The sequence below is a fragment of the Centruroides sculpturatus genome, unplaced genomic scaffold (assembly GCF_000671375.1).
Source record: "Centruroides sculpturatus isolate CEXI.00-Female unplaced genomic scaffold, Cexi_2.0 scaffold842, whole genome shotgun sequence".
NCBI lineage: Eukaryota > Metazoa > Arthropoda > Arachnida > Scorpiones > Buthidae > Centruroides > Centruroides sculpturatus.
Window position 1 is genome coordinate 29,702 of NW_019385320.1, and position 19,396 is coordinate 49,097.

General features: G+C 32.9%; 1 protein-coding gene across 1 annotated transcript; it reads right to left on the bottom strand.

Annotated features, from left to right (window-relative positions):
- Positions 1-1,031: 1,031 nt before the first annotated feature.
- On the bottom strand, positions 1,032-18,267 carry LOC111637611 (patched domain-containing protein 3-like). Its single transcript, XM_023383134.1, has 4 exons — positions 16,824-18,267; positions 3,266-3,348; positions 1,193-1,333; positions 1,032-1,145 (listed from the first exon to the last, which is right to left on the bottom strand). Exons 1-4 carry the CDS (start codon positions 18,265-18,267, stop codon positions 1,032-1,034), a joined length of 1,782 nt encoding a protein of 593 aa, XP_023238902.1.
- Positions 18,268-19,396: the final 1,129 nt, after the last annotated feature.

Below are 19,396 nucleotides of genomic sequence, written 5' to 3' on the forward strand. Positions count from 1 at the left end.
CTGAATAAAACGCATAATTTTATGAAAGAATAGTTTTATTTATGCATATACTTGTTGAAGAAAAGTCTTATATTTTTTATTGTCAAATAAATTTCTTTGAATTTGACGACCCCGAAAAATTTTCTCGCTACCCCAAAAAAAGTCGCGAGCGACGGTTTGCGCATCACTGGTATAGAGTAACTATTATTAAACATTAATAAAAGAATGGTTAAATTGATGTTTGTATATCTTAATATTGATATCCATTTAAAAAATTAAGACGTAGTCGCTTTTATTTTTTTTTTTAATTTTCGCTGGATGATATAATTTAAAACTTAATCAAAAATAATTGATACAATATGATTAAGACAGAATATCGCACAGATTTGAAGTGACTTTATGTAAAACAATAATATACTTTTAAATTTTTTGTATATTGACCTGTAAATTTAGATACATCAAATCGCAAACTGTCACACAAATAACATCTCCACGTTAGTGTTACCACCCGTCCGGTTTTCACCCGGACAGTCCGGGAATCGACTCACTGTCCGGGTAAACTATTTATTATTTCCGGGAAAATCGGGCGCAACCTGTCGACCTTTTATTTTATTTTATTTTATGTAACAGTCATCTGTAGTTGTTTTTCTTAATTTAGGTTACTTACGTTACTCCTACCCAAGTTTCCCTAGCCCCTAACTGTAGCGGCCGGATGGCCGAGCGGTCAAGGTGGCAGCCTACCGCTCTGAGGGACCCGAGTTAGTTCCGAGCGGGTCGAAAAATCCCCAGGTATTTTTCGGGGGGTGGTCCGTTCGGATATGTCGGGTCCCGTCCCTCACCATCCGGCAGCCCCATTGTGGGCCTGGCCGAACCCATAATGGGTCTGCAAAAAGATGGCCACTTAGTTCCCACAGGGCGGAAAGAATTTTAAAAAAAGCCCCTAACTGTAACTGATTTAGAACCGGCATGCACTTATTCATTTCGCATTGAAAAAATGACATTGGGCATGCGTCAGGAACTACTGTTCGAACAAACCTGACATGCCTTCCGGGTCAGCGATTTTGAAAAGGTGGCAACACTACATTCGTGGAGCCAAAATTTAAAGCAAAACAGATGTCACATTTCCACGATTTTGATGACAATTTTTCGCGAGAATCTCCTTTTGACTGAAAAAACGTATTCATTATTAAAACATTTTAATTTAGATTCGCACTTTTTTCACAACCGTTGATTTGCAATTAGGACTTTCTGCTTGACTTGTCAAACACTTAGAAGACGTTTCATTACTTAAGTCTGTAGCAGTCGTTTTGGTGTATCTCAAAACCCCTCGCAAAGAAGTAATTATTTTCTGCTGCTAAAAAATAATTTAAAAAATTTAACAGCGAGTTGCGTTGCTTTCTCTGTTTTTATGAGATTTTATTTTAAAAATAACATTTGTAATCAAAATAACTAACTTAAATCGAATGTGGCGCCATCTGTTATGAAATTTTGTTATAAAATATTTCTATATTTTTAATTATTATAAAACAGCAAAACATAATTTTGAAGGTAAAGGTGAGTTTATAAATCTTTGTAAATGCTAACAAGTAAAATCTTCATTAATGGCATAATTTTAAAATCGCTCGAGAGATTCTGAGATAATTACTATCCCAGAAACTCTCATAGGAGTCGAAACCACACCCATTTTCGATGCCCGTTCGGTTATACTTTTCCGCATGATTTGAACGAGCGTTTCTGAAATAAATCGCTCCGTTATAAGAAAACATTTATTTCTATAGATAATTTTAGACGTTTTATATATACATAACGGGGAGACTAAAGATATTGTAACATTTTTTTTAAATGCAAGTGATTATCGTGGCGCCATCTGGAAACAAATATATTAAATAACATTTTTTAAAATTTTAATATATTTTTTTTTCTTCGAAATTAGATGTTTTTCGGCATATATTGTGTTTAATACTCCCCAGTTTTTCTTTTATGTCGCGATGGCGATTAAATAAAGGACTACAACTCTCTCTCTTTTATTGGAAATAAAAAATGATTACAATAATAATAAACGATTACATTTTTTCATAAAAAATAACGATTATAATAATATTTAAAAATATTACATTTTCATTTAAGAATTTTAAAATAATGAATACAATAATATATAAAATTACAGTACAGCCTCGATTATCCGACCCCTATCAACCGACCCCTCGGTTAACCTACTGTCCTAGTCAGCAAATTTCAAATGTCCGCTATTGATGTGACACTACAATATTTGGCTATGTCTTGGCTACTTTAATATTATTTTTACGTGTTTTAGCTGGCAACACTGGATCGATCATGAAAGGGAGCCAGTATTTAAACGAGGTTTAACTTTATAATTTTTTAACAATACAATAATACTAATTACATAGCATATAATAATATACTACACTAATAATGGATTTTTTCATACTTTTCGGTTATCCGCCCTTTCAATTATCCGACTAACCCCAGTTCCTAATTAGGTCGGATAATCGAGGCTCTATTGTAATAAAATATAAAATACAATAATATTAAAGTATTAAAAAATGGATTGAAAAAATGTCTATGAAGAAATAGAATAATGACCATAAGATAAAGTATGTATTCCATTACAGTGGAGCGTCGATTATCCGAATCAATTGGGAACTGGGGTTGTTCGGAAGATCGATGTTTCGGATAACCGATTATGTACGAAAAAATATATTAATTTATCCCATCTTAACATTTTTCTCCGTTGCGTGTCGCTTTGCGTTAAATTTTCGTCGATATTAAGCTTAACGAAGACTATTGTATCGTTAACATTTTTTTTTTTATTTTTTACAAACAAAATAAATATATTGAAAAATATAAAAACAATAAAAAATTATACTTCAGCAGTTAATTTAGTATCAAAAACGTAAAATATTTGAGTAGCCCAAGACATTGCCAAAGATTGCAGTTCCACAGCACTGGCGAAAATTTAAATTTGCCAACTGGAATTCTTTCGGATGATTGACTTTCGGATAATCGACGCTCTACTGTATTTAAAATGTATTTCTTATTGTTAAAATCCGAAAGAGAGATTTTATTTTGAAATTGAGTCGTGATCACGTAATTTTTACTAACTATTTGAGTTTGGTTATGATGAAGTTGTTGTTTTTTAAATAGAGTAGATTTATATAGCTTGTGGTAAAAAGTTGATTTAACAACTGATTTATTTATACCTTTTGCCGTTTTTTTTCTCATAACGCTCTCCAGAAATCGAATACATTTTAGCTTTTAAACCTACAAATTCCGATATTGCTAATGATTTTGCTTCATCTTTGAAAAATCCAAATTCGTTTTTATTTTCTTCGCTGTATAGTGGATGGTCTACAGGATAATTACTAAAATCAAATATGTTCGGAAGATTGTTTTTATTGATCGTCGTAAATATCGTCTGTGTAAATTTCTAAAATTAAAGAATCGGTATCTGTATACAAAAGTTTAACCCTATCTTTATAATAAATTTTAAATATTTCGTAATATATTTGGTACATATATAACTTACTCAACTCTAAAACATAAAAATCTATGTATAATGTCAAATAGTTANGCAGTAAATATAATCGTCGAACGATATAATATTAAAGCTACTCTTATAACGGAGCGATTTATTTCAGAAACGCTCGTTCAAATCGTGCGGAAAAGTATAACCGAAGGGGCATCGGAAATGGGTGTGGTTTCGACTTCTATGAGAGTTTCTGGGATAGTAATTATCTCAGAATCTCTCGAGCGATTTTAAAATTATGCCAGATTTTTGCCCCTGCTCGACGACTTTCCTTCAAAATGATGAGAGTTTCTGGGATAAAAGTTAAAAACCTTTAAAAGTTTAACAAATTATCCCAGAGTCTCTCCTATATATACTACTATTATATAACTCCATTGCGCAGACAAGACGACCTTATCTGAAGGTCGTCTTGTCTGCGCGCAGATATAGGAGAAGGGCATATAGAAGAAGTCCAAAGGCCAAGAAGTTCACAAGAAGTTCCCCGAAAAAGACAAGAAGTTCAAAAGGTACAAAAATTAATTCCATGACCACAGAAGCTGCATAAAGAGCAAAACTGCTCCTATGATTCAAATATGTTTGATGTAAAAAGTAGAGACAATTTCCAAGAGGGAATCTTAAAGGAAATGCTTTATCTTTTAGATAATATGAAACTTTAAGTTGATTTTTGAATAACATATAAGATCAGTGCCGTAACTGGGCAGGTGCACCTGTTGCAATAATAAAACAAATACATGCATTTTGGAACCCCTTTCAAGGGGTTCCAAAATGCATGTATTTGTTTTATTATTGCAACAGGTGCACCTGCCCAGTTACGGCACTGATCTTATANAGTAGAATAATGTAGTCACATATAATTTTATGAAGGAATAGCTTTAAGTTTATAGTTTTACGAGAGAGAGTATTTTAATTAAAATTTCTAAAGTAAATTACCTCCTACATAAGAGAAATATTTAAGATTGTTCCAACCATTTTGATTACTGCAATTCGACGATTTCTAAACTCTAAGAACTACTCAACAGTTTAATTGTCAGAAGTCCTGCAGGTTGGAGTACACAACAGAACCTTTCGCCAGAAATCCACAACTATCTCTGCTAACAGAAGACAATTTGAAAAGAAGTATAAACTTCATATGAACTCTTACATTTGGACTCAATAAAGGAAAGAAGCAACCGACAGAACAACTTCCTAAGCTGATAAACTTTGTAATTTTTGAAAAGAAAATATATTCGAACGCCTGTACGCGTATATAATTTGCTTGTTAATCCAAATAATTTTGTTCATAATCATTTACCTTCGTATTATTCTAAGTAATTCCTAAATGTGTAATTCTTATATGAAATTTTATCAATTTAAACACAATATGAAATGTAACCAATTTATTTTACTTAATGTAAAACTGTTATTGATGTAATGTTTGAAAGAGAAAGTAAGAAAAACCACAAATGTACACGAATTACCTGTATCTCTATTTAGAGAAAAATCACGCCTTTTTAAGATATTGTGATTTTTGAAAAGTGGGAAGCTATGTGAGATTCTGAATATTTTGAGCTAAAATATTCTAAAAATTACATAGAAAATCTTTTAAAATTAAATGTAATATTTCGATAAATTTTATCAAAGCTAATAATCAAAGAGAACAAGGAACAAATGCATCCTGTGATGACAGTCAGTTCCTGAGAGATCTTTATCTTCCATGACTAAAGGGCTGACTAAACCAAAAAGACTTATGACACCCAGTCAGATGATCTTAATTCTTAATCTCTATTATAGGAGAAAAATAGTATAAATACAGGATACGCGCCAAATTCCGTACACATTGCACATCGTCCAATATTCTCTTATTATGAATGTGTGCCATACTCTCGGGGATTAGAACTTCCTTCCACCAAATATAATTGGGAAAAGTCAAGTTATTACAGAGGTAATATAATATCGTTTGTAAACTCTCTCACTCATATCGCTCATATAGATAGTTAAGATAAATATAATGTTGGAATAGTCTATTTGTAGACTGATTTTATTTCATTTTATATTATTAAATTTTGTTATTCCTTCGGTTTGTTCATGGCCAGACATCCTATCACTTACCTATGCATTCCACACACGAAATTATTTAGCCCTCTTTTTTAGAAATAACAATAATAATTAAATCGCGAGTTAAACCGCGAAAATAATAGTTTAACTGGTGTCAGCATCCTGACGTGATCGAGATCACACGATCTTGATCTTCACTTCCACTCGATTTAGTCATCCTTAGAGGCAGTGAGCGGATCCTCCAGATCCGAGAAGAAGGCGATACCCCTCGAACGTATTCTCGCAAAACATTCCCTAATAATCAGTATTAAACTTAAAATAATAAAGCAAGATGGATCGTATGATATTATAAATATATAATTGAATATTCTTACTGATTTTTATTATAAATTTGCTACCGTCGTGCATGAAATAAGAAGAGAAACTAACTTTATTTTATCTGATTTTCTTCTATAAGTACATTAAATAATTTTTAAAATTACATACCTCTTTATAATTCTTTTGTCACAGCAGTAAATATAATCGTCGAACGATATAATATTAAAGCTAGACAGGAACCAATGCCCAATTCTATCGGGGTAGATACGTCTAATTACTAAATACATTATGCAACCAATTTGGCAGTAGAGGGAGGCGTTAGGGCGACTCGAATTCACAACTCGAATTCGTCAAATATTAATTTTTTTAAGTTATTTAAATAATTTTAATTAAAATTTATAATTGTTAAAATAATTAAGAGATGGCGCTAGTGACAAATTGGTTTCATAATTTATACGGTAATTAGCTGTATCTAGCCCGATAGAATTCGGCATTAGTTCATGTCTAGCTTTATAGTATATCGGATGTAGCGATATTATTGTTATAATTTTAATTAACAAGTTAATAATCGTAATTAATAAACGAAATTACTATTGGCGAATTATTCATAGAAAAATGCGACCATCGCAACAAAATTGATTTCAACGCAATTTGTGAGATTTTTTCAAACATAAACATCTCATTTTGTGCAAGTTTGACGTTTTTATCACGTGTCTGCCTGCTGAACAATAGGAAGTTCAGAATAACACTCAAAATTTTTTTCTGCATAATTAACATGAAACTTGTTTTAAATCAATTGTTTAAACGTGTCTTTTTATAGTTATATGCTATTTAACATTCACGTCATTATTACTTTTTATGAAATGTTCCTAATACAGAAATTACTATATTTATAAATGAGACGATGATATAATTCTGTTTAAATATATAATTTTCTTGTCTTGGAACAATGAAAAAAAAACGACTGTTGCTGGTCTCTATGAAGAAACTTTTTGTCTCACAAGCCCCTGCAGGTATAGGATTATATTTTCGTTTTCTCTATTTGACCTACAAATAATATAGTATATGAACTTGTATTAAATTATGAATTAATTTTAATTGCAACCTATGGCTGTTAATTAACTTTATACTTGAAATGCACAACACTATTTTTAAGAATCGATGATCTTATCTTATACTCGAGATCTTGTTTGTATTGAAGGTCACTCGGAAATAAAATTTCTATTAGAAATTATTCAGTTTTTGTCGATTCGGCGACTGTATAAATTAAACCCAAAAATCGGTTAGTACACATATATTATTTTAACAAGAAAACAGGTTTTCAATAGTGGTATCCTGATTAGGAGGACAAGGTCACATAAAAAATCATTATCCAATCGTTTCGTTGATTGGGGCTAATTAACAATTTGCCGAATTTTAAACAACTTTCTATTATTTATAAAATATATAATGTAAGAACGCCGATTGGGGGGAGATTTTTATTCCTTTATCGTCGGGATGGTCTAAGGTCTTAGCGTATGTGGGTGGCGGTTTTTAAAGGCAGCAAAGACAAGTGTTTACAAAGGTAAACCGTTTATTCCGGACGATAACGCTTACATAATTTTTGTTGGCAAAGGTCCTTAAGTTCAGAACTTCGGGTTGTCTTCGTAAGTTGTTTTCGGTGTCGATTTGGTCCTACGCTGGAGGGATTTTCGACGGCGATCTGGTCCAGCGTCGTAGGGGCCCCTTTTGACAGTGTTGTAAGGAAAAAGTTCAAAGTCTCTAAAGTCGGTGCACAAAAAGAAGAGCGGGGATATAAAAATAAGCGGAGTCGACACGAACACAACAGAAGACTAGGTGGGAGTGTTGGTGGAAGTCTTAGTGGAAGTCCCGTTGTCCTTGAATTTTGCGTTTTTATAGGGTTTTTGCGATCGGCTCCTTGTCAATTGGATAGATCTTACATCACATTTTTCCAATTGGTCATCCACCTGTCTCCAGGTGTAAATGGAGCTTCGTTAAGTTCGTGGAAAAGGTCGGCTGGAGATGGTTTATCCGACACCATCTTTTCGAATCTGATCGCGTTTAATTGTTGACTATGACACCTTCGCTCATCTAGACATTTTTTTATCTAGTTTCGTTTTGCTTTCTAAACTGCGTCTTAAGNTTTTTTTGTTTTTATATTTTTCAATATATTTATTTTGTTTGTAAAAAAATAAAGAAATAATTTTTAACGATACAATAGCCACGATTATTATTTTAAAAAGTTTACGTTAGGCTTAACATCGACGAAAATTCAACGCGAAGCGACACGCAACGGAGAAAAATTTCAACACGGGATAGGTTAATATATTTTTTCGTACCTAATCGGTTATCCGAAAAATAAGTTATCCGAATGACCACAGTTCCCAATTGATTCGGATAAACGACGCTCTACTGTACTTTCATCAGATAGAAAACATTCAAATAATTTTCAAGTAAATTATATAATTTATATTTTATATCTGTGGTCATTTCCTGTTGAAAAGTTGGATTATTTCGAAATTATAAGCTTAATGGGCTAATGTAACGCATCGAATGAGCAACCTGCCAAGAAAGGATGCCTACTTTGAGGACTTTTTATATGAAACTCCATTAGGGTGTTATTTACGTGAAGAAAACTCTGAAAACTCTACATGACCAGTTGGTCAGGTTCCAACCCACCACCGACTAACAGTATTGAATAATCTAGCGCCCACCTTTAGCCAAGCGTTCCACTTAGCTAAAGGTGAGCGCTAAATCATTCCTCGTCTTTCCATTTCTAGCGTCCACAGGCATTGTGATTTCCAAGTTTTTCCTTATCGCATTAAGCAGCATATAATTAAGTTTTTATTAAATTTAATATATATTGTTTTTTATTTTTACTTTAAATTTAAAATAAAGTGTATGTTGAAACATAATGGTGCCAAGTGTGGTTTTGATATATTTTTATAAAAGCTTTCGAACAAAAAATATTAAGAGACAAAAAACCTTAGCTAAACTTTTATAGAAAAATTATTTTAAAAGACAAGAAGAATAAAGACGTTTTAGATAAAGTTTGATATTATTTAATGACTCGAATAATATACGAATAATTTGATTAAATAGGCTACAATGACACCAGTTTTATCTCTTATTTCAATATTTTTTCCTTTATATGTACATATAATTGAACTTTGGGGGCTAACGATGTAAGGCTTCACTGCATATCCTTTAGCATTGGAAATAGTGCAGAGAAGCCTCACAATTTCTTCTTCACCCATTTTTCGACGGTGTCCATTCGTTCCTCTTGCAGTTTTCTAACCGAGCGAAAAACGTTTTGAGACGATGCACTAGCCTAATTTAAACTGTGTCGCTATCTTTCAGAGTTCGCAGTTCGCTATCTTCTCAAGTGGCCAAATCCTGTCCAAGTAGGACGGAATTTGGCCCCGTGAGAAGGATGTCGGTTTTGAATCAAACAACTCTATCAAACAGCTCAATACCGAGTATTTAAGCTCTCGTGCATTTGTATTCAGCTAATACCTGATGAAAGCAAGCTATATTATGTAATGTTTATGTCGACACCCTGTATAGAAGCCATTTCGAATTTTTTAACTTACAGTATTTAAAATTTGTAATATCCTTTTATTTTTATACTTTTCCTCGAATTAACGAACAAAATTTTTCTAAATGATAATCGAATTTTATTTTTCTTTTTTTCACAAAAAGTATTTCACTGAAAATTTCTTAAAGATTAAACATGCATTTGTTAATTGACATTTCCCGCGACTTTTTATTCCCTGTTTTTAAGACTTTTATAACGAAATACAAAAGCAAATCCTTGATTGCAAGTCAAATCTCCTGTAAATTCTAAATCTATTGATTCGGAGTTTAGAGAAAAACCCGAAATAAGCGAAATAATACCGGATATTCCATTAAAAATGAAGCTGATACAATAATTTTAATGCTTACTCTNCACGATTATTATTTTAAAAAGTTTACGTTAGGCTTAACATCGACGAAAATTCAACGCGAAGCGACACGCAACGGAGAAAAATTTCAACACGGGATAGGTTAATATATTTTTTCGTACCTAATCGGTTATCCGAAAAATAAGTTATCCGAATGACCACAGTTCCCAATTGATTCGGATAAACGACGCTCTACTGTACTTTCATCAGATAGAAAACATTCAAATAATTTTCAAGTAAATTATATAATTTATATTTTATATCTGTGGTCATTTCCTGTTGAAAAGTTGGATTATTTCGAAATTATAAGCTTAATGGGCTAATGTAACGCATCGAATGAGCAACCTGCCAAGAAAGGATGCCTACTTTGAGGACTTTTTATATGAAACTCCATTAGGGTGTTATTTACGTGAAGAAAACTCTGAAAACTCTACATGACCAGTTGGTCAGGTTCCAACCCACCACCGACTAACAGTATTGAATAATCTAGCGCCCACCTTTAGCCAAGCGTTCCACTTAGCTAAAGGTGAGCGCTAAATCATTCCTCGTCTTTCCATTTCTAGCGTCCACAGTCATTGTGATTTCCAAGTTTTTCCTTATCGCATTAAGCAGCATATAATTAAGTTTTTATTAAATTTAATATATATTGTTTTTTATTTTTACTTTAAATTTAAAATAAAGTGTGTGTTGAAACATAATAATGCCAAGTGTGGTTTTGATATATTTTTATAAAAGCTTTCGAACAAAAAATATTAAGAGACAAAAAATCTTAGCTAAACTTTTATAGAAAAAATTATTTTAAAAGACAAGAAGAATAAAGACATTTTAGATAAAGTTTGATATTATTTAATGACTCGAATAATATACGAATAATTTGATTAAATAGGCTACAATGACACCAGTTTTATCTCTTATTTCAATATTTTTTCCTTTATATGTATATATAATTGAACTTTGGGGGCTAACGATGTAAGGCTTCACTGCATATCCTTCAGCATTGGAAATAGTGCAGAGAAGCCTCACAATTTCTTTTTCACCCATTTTTCGACGGTGTCCATTCGTTCCTCTTGCAGTTTTCTAATCGAGCGAAAAACGTTTTGAGACGATGCACTAGCCTAATTTAAACTGTGTCGCTATCTTTCAGAGTTCGCAGTTCGCTATCTTCTCAAGTGGCCAAATCCTGTCCAAGTAGGACGGAATTTGGCCCCGTGAGAAGGATGTCGGTTTTGAATCAAACAACTCTATCAAACAGCTCAATACCGAGTATTTAAGCTCTCGTGCATTTGTATTCAGCTAATACCTGATGAAAGCAAGCTATATTATGTAATGTTTATGTCGACACCCTGTATAGAAGCCATTTCGAATTTTTTAACTTACAGTATTTAAAATTTGTAATATCCTTTTATTTTTATACTTTTCCTCGAATTAACGAACAAAATTTTTCTAAATGATAATCGAATTTTATTTTTCTTTTTTTCACAAAAAGTATTTCACTGAAAATTTCTTAAAGATTAAACATGCATTTGTTAATTGACATTTCCCGCGACTTTTTATTCCCTGTTTTTAAGACTTTTATAACGAAATACAAAAGCAAATCCTTGATTGCAAGTCAAATCTCCTGTAAATTCTAAATCTATTGATTCGGAGTTTAGAGAAAAACCCGAAATAAGCGAAATAATACCGGATATTCCATTAAAAATGAAGCTGATACAATAATTTTAATGCTTACTCTACATTATTAACTTAAAATATTAAACATGTAGAATATTTTATATGTCAATATAGACTAACTATTAACAGAAAATTAAAAGTAACGTAAAATACAAACGTGTTAAATTTCATATTAAAATATGTCATTAATTTTTTAATATTGGATGTTTTATCACACTGCATGTTAGATTTCTGTATACGATTTGATTCACTCGAATGCATATCCTGTAATTTATAATTAAATTATTTTATTACTTATGTTATAATTTTAATCGACGAAGCTAGAACCTAGTTTAGAAACCGGCAATCTGCCCCCTGAACTCTAGGTGCGGCTCTTTTAATGCATAATTAAGGCTCTTTTTAAATTAGTTACTAATATACATATAACGAAATAAACTTATGAACTTAAGTAAAGGTACATTTTCAAATCGAATAAAATCAAGTAACAATACTGTACAAATACTGCTACTTTTGTTACCTTTCTAGAAATAATGAAACTGAAAAAGGAGAAAATCATTTACGGATGGCGATTTTGTAAAAGATTGTTTTATTAAAATATCTGAGTATCTTTTTTACGATTTTCAAAATAAAACAGAAATAATTGCTAAAATAAAAGACATGCCATTGTCTGCTAAAACTGTAAGAGACAGAAGTATTCGTATGGCAGAAGATGTAGCTAGTCAGAAGATTTTCATCCGAAGCAGTCATTATTTATTTTCTTTATTTACTTATTACACATACAAATAGAAATGCCCAGAGGCCATTGATTTCCATTCCCTGATAACAATTAACTACATGAAACAATAAAATGACAAAATACAATAAAACGATATAAAGACAAAAATATATACAATAACAGATAAATATACAAAAGTATTGCCTAATATAAAAACAATTTAAATTAACAGTTGTATAAAATACTTCGAAATGATCATTTGAAACTCATCAAATCATAAGGTAAAAAATGTTTAACAGGACTTATATATTTAGTATTATGGTAAAAATATGATTATCGAATAAAGATAATCGATAAAAAAACGTATTTGAGGGTCCTTCTTAAAGGTACTCTTAGTTTTAGCCATTATAATATTTATAACATCATATACGATTAAAGTGTTTAATTGTGTCCTTTAAATTGTGATACTCCTCCATTTAGCATGAAATACATTTTGTATGTCACTTTATTGAGGTTAAAAAAAAAGAAATGGAATTTCAGAACCACAAAATTCCTTGGCGAATCACTAAGGATTAATCTTATTTTTCGTAATATATATTGAATGAGTTTCATTACAGACTGCGGTAAAGTACAACAGTAATGAGAATGTCTTTCTACAAAAAAGGTTTTACAAGGTTTTCGCAACCCAAGGTTACAATATTGTATAAAAAAGATCGTCTCCTTCAGCCATTTACCGGTAATTTCAGCAATAGGTAATAAGATCAAAAACACTTCTAAATTTTTTAATACTTTTTGTCTTGAAGGAAATACATGGGGATTTTTATTAAATGCATCGTAAGTTAGGTTAGACCGACAATGGAGAAGGCAGGTTTTAAACGATATATCCCGGACAGGCCACTCCGTAAAACTTACTGCAGTATTCGGACCCATACAGATTTTATTCTTCATCTTCCGAAGCAACAGACGGCTTTCCGTTTCGGGAAGTAAATGTTTATATGGGAAAATGTTCGATAATGGAACTGCTTGCGAGTTTTAAATCCAGCCGCGACTAATTTTAAAGCTGGAAATATTGCCGCGCCGACGAACTAACTTAAACCAAAAAATTCTACACAAATTCAAAACAATTTGGAAAAATCTCAATCTACTCGTCCGATCTCTAATTATAAAAGAGAAATACGAACTGGTCACGAAGAATCTCGGTTCGTCTTCGTCTTGTGCGCCTAAATCAGCCGAAAGAAGTTGTCATCTTTCAGTGTCTTCGAAAAGTTAAAACAAATTGATCAAGATAAAAGGAGACCACATTGAGATCGGCAAAAATCATTCGAGCAGTGGCGTGTCGTCATTGGAAGCGGTGGAAGCCCGCTTCTCTTGTATTTTCTAAAAAATAAATATATAGGGGAGATCGGGGCAACTTCGGCATGCGGGGAAAGTTTGTCAAGCGCTTTTTTTTAAAAACAAATTAAAAGGAGACTTTGGTTATAGGTTAGGCAGTTGAGTTTTATTGGTGGCTTGTTGAGTGTAGTGTTTTTATTGTTCTCCAACAAGCGTAGTTGAATTATCAAGCAAATTTTCATTTTCGTTCAATTCCATATAATATTTTTTTTCCATTTATATTGAATTGGCAGGTTTTGTTATAATTCCATGATAACGAAAGTTACTTTTCCTGTTAGAAGGATGTAACTTCAACTTATTCACGTGGCCAGATCGTGGCTTGGCATTCTGTTCTCAGGGTTGTACTTAATGTTTCGAAATCATGACTAGCGGGGTAAGATCGGCAACATAAAGCCACATTAGAAGCAAAGGATAAAAATCAAACAGATGATAAATGAAAACATGTTTGCATTTGTTATTCATGTATATATGTCTTTGAACTTGCATTTCGTTGTAATAATATTAAATGGGTGTTGGATTTGTATTTCTTTGTTTTAATAGTGAATTCCAACTTATACATTGTTAATAACATAATTTTATATACGTGCCTATCTTGCCCCATTACTGTTGCCCCTATACCAGGGGCAACTTTAATAAAAATAATTAAAATAATTACAACTTTACAAAAAGAGAGAAGTTGCCGATCTTGCCCCTATACCCGGGGCAACTTCGTCAATTTCTCTCTTCTTGTAAAGTTGTAATTATTTTAATTATTTTTATTTCCAAACTGATTTTAACCAGTTCTATAGTAAGGTAACATTCCAATAGACAATATGCAAAGCTTTTTTTTCAGTTTACAGCAGTATTTATTACACAAAATTTAAGTAAAGCTTAACATGCCGATCTTGCCCCGATCTCCCCTATTGCGCGATTATTTTCATATTTTAACGTATTTTGAATTAATTAAAATTAATAGTTTATTATAACCGCATTATTTGTCTTATTACAAATTTCTATACTACACGTGAAAAAAAACGATAAGATTGCTATCGTATACAGTTGACCCCCCTATAAAACGATAGATACGTTCCGTTCTTTATGAATCAATTTTGTACGAGTCCTTGCCAATCACACGTGTGAAGTTTACGGGCTACGGCTGTTTGAAAGGTTTTCTTCCATAAAATTAATCGATTCAAGACTAATTCGACTCAACACTTCCAAAATATGTATGATTTTTTGGGAATAATCGGTATAAACTATGCTATAAACAAAAAAATGTAAGATTACTTACCGAGTGTGCACAGTTCGACGTCGCTATTGCTCAAGCTTGTTTTCGTCGTGGAGAAGCGCACCAAACGGCGGGCGATTTCTGAAAAGTTATTTTTCTGCGAAAACTTCGTTGAACTTTGGAGACATCATTAATATAAATAATTTTTATAGCCGTTGAATAAGAAATGTTTCTTTCACGAAAAATGTATAAAAGTACAGTACTGTTTTAGACTTACGGTGCCTAATTTACATATTGTACAGACGATAGTAAACAACTTACTCGCCTAAACTCTCCGTAGCGTGGCGCTGAACGGCGGAAAGTAGTTCGGCTGCCCGATGACGTTTTACCGAATTATAGTTTTTTTTACCAGGTTTGTACGGACACCGTCGCAATTTTTTCGCCGTCTTATAGGAATCGTAATTATAGGAACCCGTATTATAGGGGTCTACTGTATTCGAATATCAGTGGTTGATTGTAAGCGCTGTATTGTCAAAACCGAGTCAGCTTCCAAAAAGCCGAATTATACGCATTCGCGAATGCGCTTTACAGAGCACCAACCTCACCTTGTTTAGCTGGTGGAAGCTACAGACATATAACGCTTCCAATGATTCTATCCAGGGCCGGTTCCAAGTTGTTAACCGCCTGCCTGCTAGATATTTGGCCGCCCTCGCCCCATTATGTAAATCGTGAGTAGATTTATAACTTAACCCAACTGATAGGAATTTACTACTACCTTTTTATGATAGTTCTGTATAGTTGACAGAAGTTTAAAAAAATCCATTAAAATATTTGATATTTTTATTCCGCTCTCCCATCTTATATTACTTACGGATTTCAACGTTAAACCAGTGATATTACGATCGTTTCACTCGTATTGCCGCTTCGTGCTCTTCCAATCTTATTCCGAGTTTTCTTTTTGTCTCGCCGATGTAAACCTTCTTATCTCTGCATGTGCATTGTAGTTTATATACAACTCCAGTTACATCCAAAGGATTCTTCTGAATTGTAAAACTTCATTTCTAAAATTATATTTAATTACAATTTTCTTTAAAAGTATATACGTACAATTGAAGAATACTTGGTACCAGGTATGTATGTACTGTACTTCCACAACACATTTTATCAAGTAAGTTTTTATTATTTTATTTTTAATTGTAATCCTTATATTGTGGCTAGCGATTTAGAATGTAATTGTAATATCATAAATACATTTAGAAGTCTACGGTTTTTACTGGCTTATCGAACAAATGAATACGAATACACTCTAGACCATCATACGGAATTAACTGATTAATGCAATTAACAAGTAACCGCCTCTGGAAGTCGGCTTATACAGAAATACAGCTTCCCTATCATCAAATGTCACGACACGACGCTGCAATCGAGAAACGAAAAATTGACTATAAAAAAAAAACAAACAATTGAATGTAAACTGGCTGTATAAAGTCTATGCACAGTTAAAAAGACTCAGATACTTCATCGCAGCTTCCGTGAAGACTGAACTAGCGTAGATAAAATCTGATATCACCATAGTTTCGGGGAATGTGCCAACCTCATTTATCCCTAGATGTTTGCTGGCACCGACTTTTCAAAGACACTACTCCAACAGTACGAAGAATGAATGCTGCACAGCACGAGGTCTTCTTCGAGAAATAATTAATACATTATTAATTAATTAAAATGGATTAGTTAATGTCGAGAGCGCCTTGAAACGTATTTATATACAAAATTCTGACGGTTGATAACCAAAATTTGCCTGCCCGTCGACATTGTGGTCGAGGGTTTTACTTCTTTTCTTTCTTTCGCACATTTTCGATTTCATATAATTCAGTGTCGATAAAATAACCGGCAAAAATACCAACGCAGTAATAAAAGAAAACATAATAACCAAAAAGATTATTTTAAATATCGTGATAAATATATATGCCAACGGAATGGTTAAAGGTAACACGGAAATTATTGTAGTTGCACTACCTTGAAATATTGCGAATCCTATACAATTGATGCTATGACGAAGACGTTCATTGAAATCTTCAATGTCGCAATGTCTATAAGCATGAGACATATGAGCAGAGTAATCCACCGAAAAACCGGCGCACATGACTAAGACAATTATAGACACTGGTGCCAATTCCACATCCCAGAGAGCCATGTAACCCAAAGTGGAAATTTCGATAGTAACAATCGAAAGTGCGACCGAAAACGTGACGACAACGTCTGGCATAAAAACGAAACAAACAAAAATTACAATTATCACAATAATACACAACAGTTGAACAGTAAATTTTACATGCAAGTCAGTGCTGTCGACGGCATAATTCAAGAAGTGATACGGAAACACTCTGAATGGCATTTTATTAGTGATTTTCCTTAGTCCCTGTAAAGTCACGTAGAATGATTTTTCGTCAACAGTGAAATCAGTCTGACAAAGAAATCTGCTTCCAACGATAGCTGTATAGTCAGAGTTGAAGGCAATATCATTACGAAATCGTTGTGCATAAGGATGACGTAGAAACATTCGGCGCAAAACGACAATAAAATCTTTTGTGTCGCTCATGTTGTACGACTTTACAATCGCAGACATTGAATCGTCTTTGACGAATTCCACAAAACTTCGGAGCCAAGACTCGGTAAGAAAATCTGCAATTAATCCTTCTCTCTCCATTTCAGAAAAAAGTTTTTCTATTTGATTCTGAATTTCCACATCTGCATAATTGATTTCTTGATCGACAACGATTTGGATTCTGTATTCGTAATGCTTGAAATATTTAAAAACATTTTTATGATACGGCAAATAATAAGAATCGTATGCAGAAGAGTAGGAAAATGATCCTATAATATCTGTTTTTGTCACTCCCCAAACTCCAAATGCCACGTAACCTGCCATGATTAAGAGAATAATTATCATGACATACCATAAGAATAAAATATTACCGAGCTTTGTCCAAATTGATGACGTTTGAGTGGTCGTGTCTTTAGTAGATTTCCAAGATTCGGTGGTAAAGAGTATTTTTCGAATCCATGAATGATTTTCTAGAGAGAAAAATTTATCGTCATTAGTTTCTTGAAGTGCTACCAAATGATTCGCTATATTTTTACCTGTTTGTGTATTTATTTTCGTGAAGAATAAAGAATGTCTTCCTTGTTTCTCCACATATCCAAAGAGTGCCATGCATGCACCAACGAACGTTATCTGATAAAAGTAACAAAAGAGAACAGAAATCGATGCGTATAAACAGAAATTAGATATGGATCTGTAAGGTGTAAACAGTCCCGAAAGGAACGCTATGAGATTCGTTACTGAAGTTACAGTAACAGAAATGGCGGATTCCGAATAAACTTCCGAGAGTCTGTCTGGAACGGTCTTCTGGGAATCGATCCTTTTCCACGCAGCAAGAAAAACAAAAGCATCGTCCATGGCTACTCCTGAAAGGAAAATTGCATTCAATATTTATGATGAAAAAGTTATAAATTTAAAAATTATTGAATAACATAAACATTATACTAAACTAACTAAAATAATTTGCAATTAAACTACAGTAAACTATCGTTATCTTTTACTTTACAAAATATTTTTGTCATGTGTAATATTGAAAGGATATCACTATCGAGCGTAAGCCGCTTTTAGACAGGCGACTCAGTTGTATGTACCAGGGACTCGGATTCATCGCTATGTGCCACCAATCCATGATCCAAATATAATAAATTTTGCTATTATAATTGTCTTACAGTCCTTATTTCTAATTTATTTTAAATTGTCTACTTGGGCATTACTCATTAATAGGACTTTACACCAGCGTTTAAAAATTGACACAATAGTGAGAAATGTGTTTCGGGTTAACACGCCCCGAAACACATTTAAGTGTACAGAAAAAGTTACTACTAACGTAATTTCAAAAAGAAATTTTGTTTTTTCTGAACTAACTCTCATTATTGTGTCAATTTTTAAACGCCTGTGTAAAGTCCTATTAATGAGTAATGTCCAAGTAGACAAGTAAAAATAAATAATGAAATTTGCACCTTACAATAACAGAAGCCACTTGTTTATAATCACTTTGTTTGTAATCGTCGATTGGTAGCTTTGCGCAAGTCACTTATGATTCTCGGTAATCAGGCTACGTCGTGAAGCCGCCGAAATTGGTCCGTGTGAAAAGCTCCAAATCACTCAATGGCACCAACTGATTGGCCGAAATGATCTTGAGAAAGCTACCATTCGGTTATTATATAATTTGGTATGAAATGCCTGTTATAATATTTTTTAGCCCTGACAAAGTCGACTAGATTTGTGACATTTTTATACCACAACTCATACTGTTGTATTGTGTACAACCAACTCATACTGTGTATTGCTTCTCAGCTGTCAAACATTCAGATGTCATTATGTGCATCCACCACGTGGATACAGAGCCGGCTCGATGGGTGGCGGGCTAAATGTTAGTTTGTGTTTCAAATTGAAGCACAATTAGAGAGAGTCACTAAATATAAGAACCTTCAAATCGAAGTTGAACGACTGTAACGGAAAATATAGTTCCAATTGTAGCCGGAAC

Excerpts from the sequence above, each read along its gene's own strand:
- LOC111637611 (XM_023383134.1), bottom strand. The coding sequence starts at position 18,267 with ATGGACGATGCTTTTGTTTTTCTTGCTGCGTGGAAAAGGATCGATTCC. Across the intron at positions 3,349-16,823 it reads AGGATTCGCAATATTTCAAG|ACCATCCACTATACAGCGAA; the intron begins GTAGTGCAACTA and ends ATTATCCTGTAG. Across the intron at positions 1,334-3,265 it reads CATTAGCAATATCGGAATTT|CAGCAGAAAATAATTACTTC; the intron begins GTAGGTTTAAAA and ends ATTATTTTTTAG.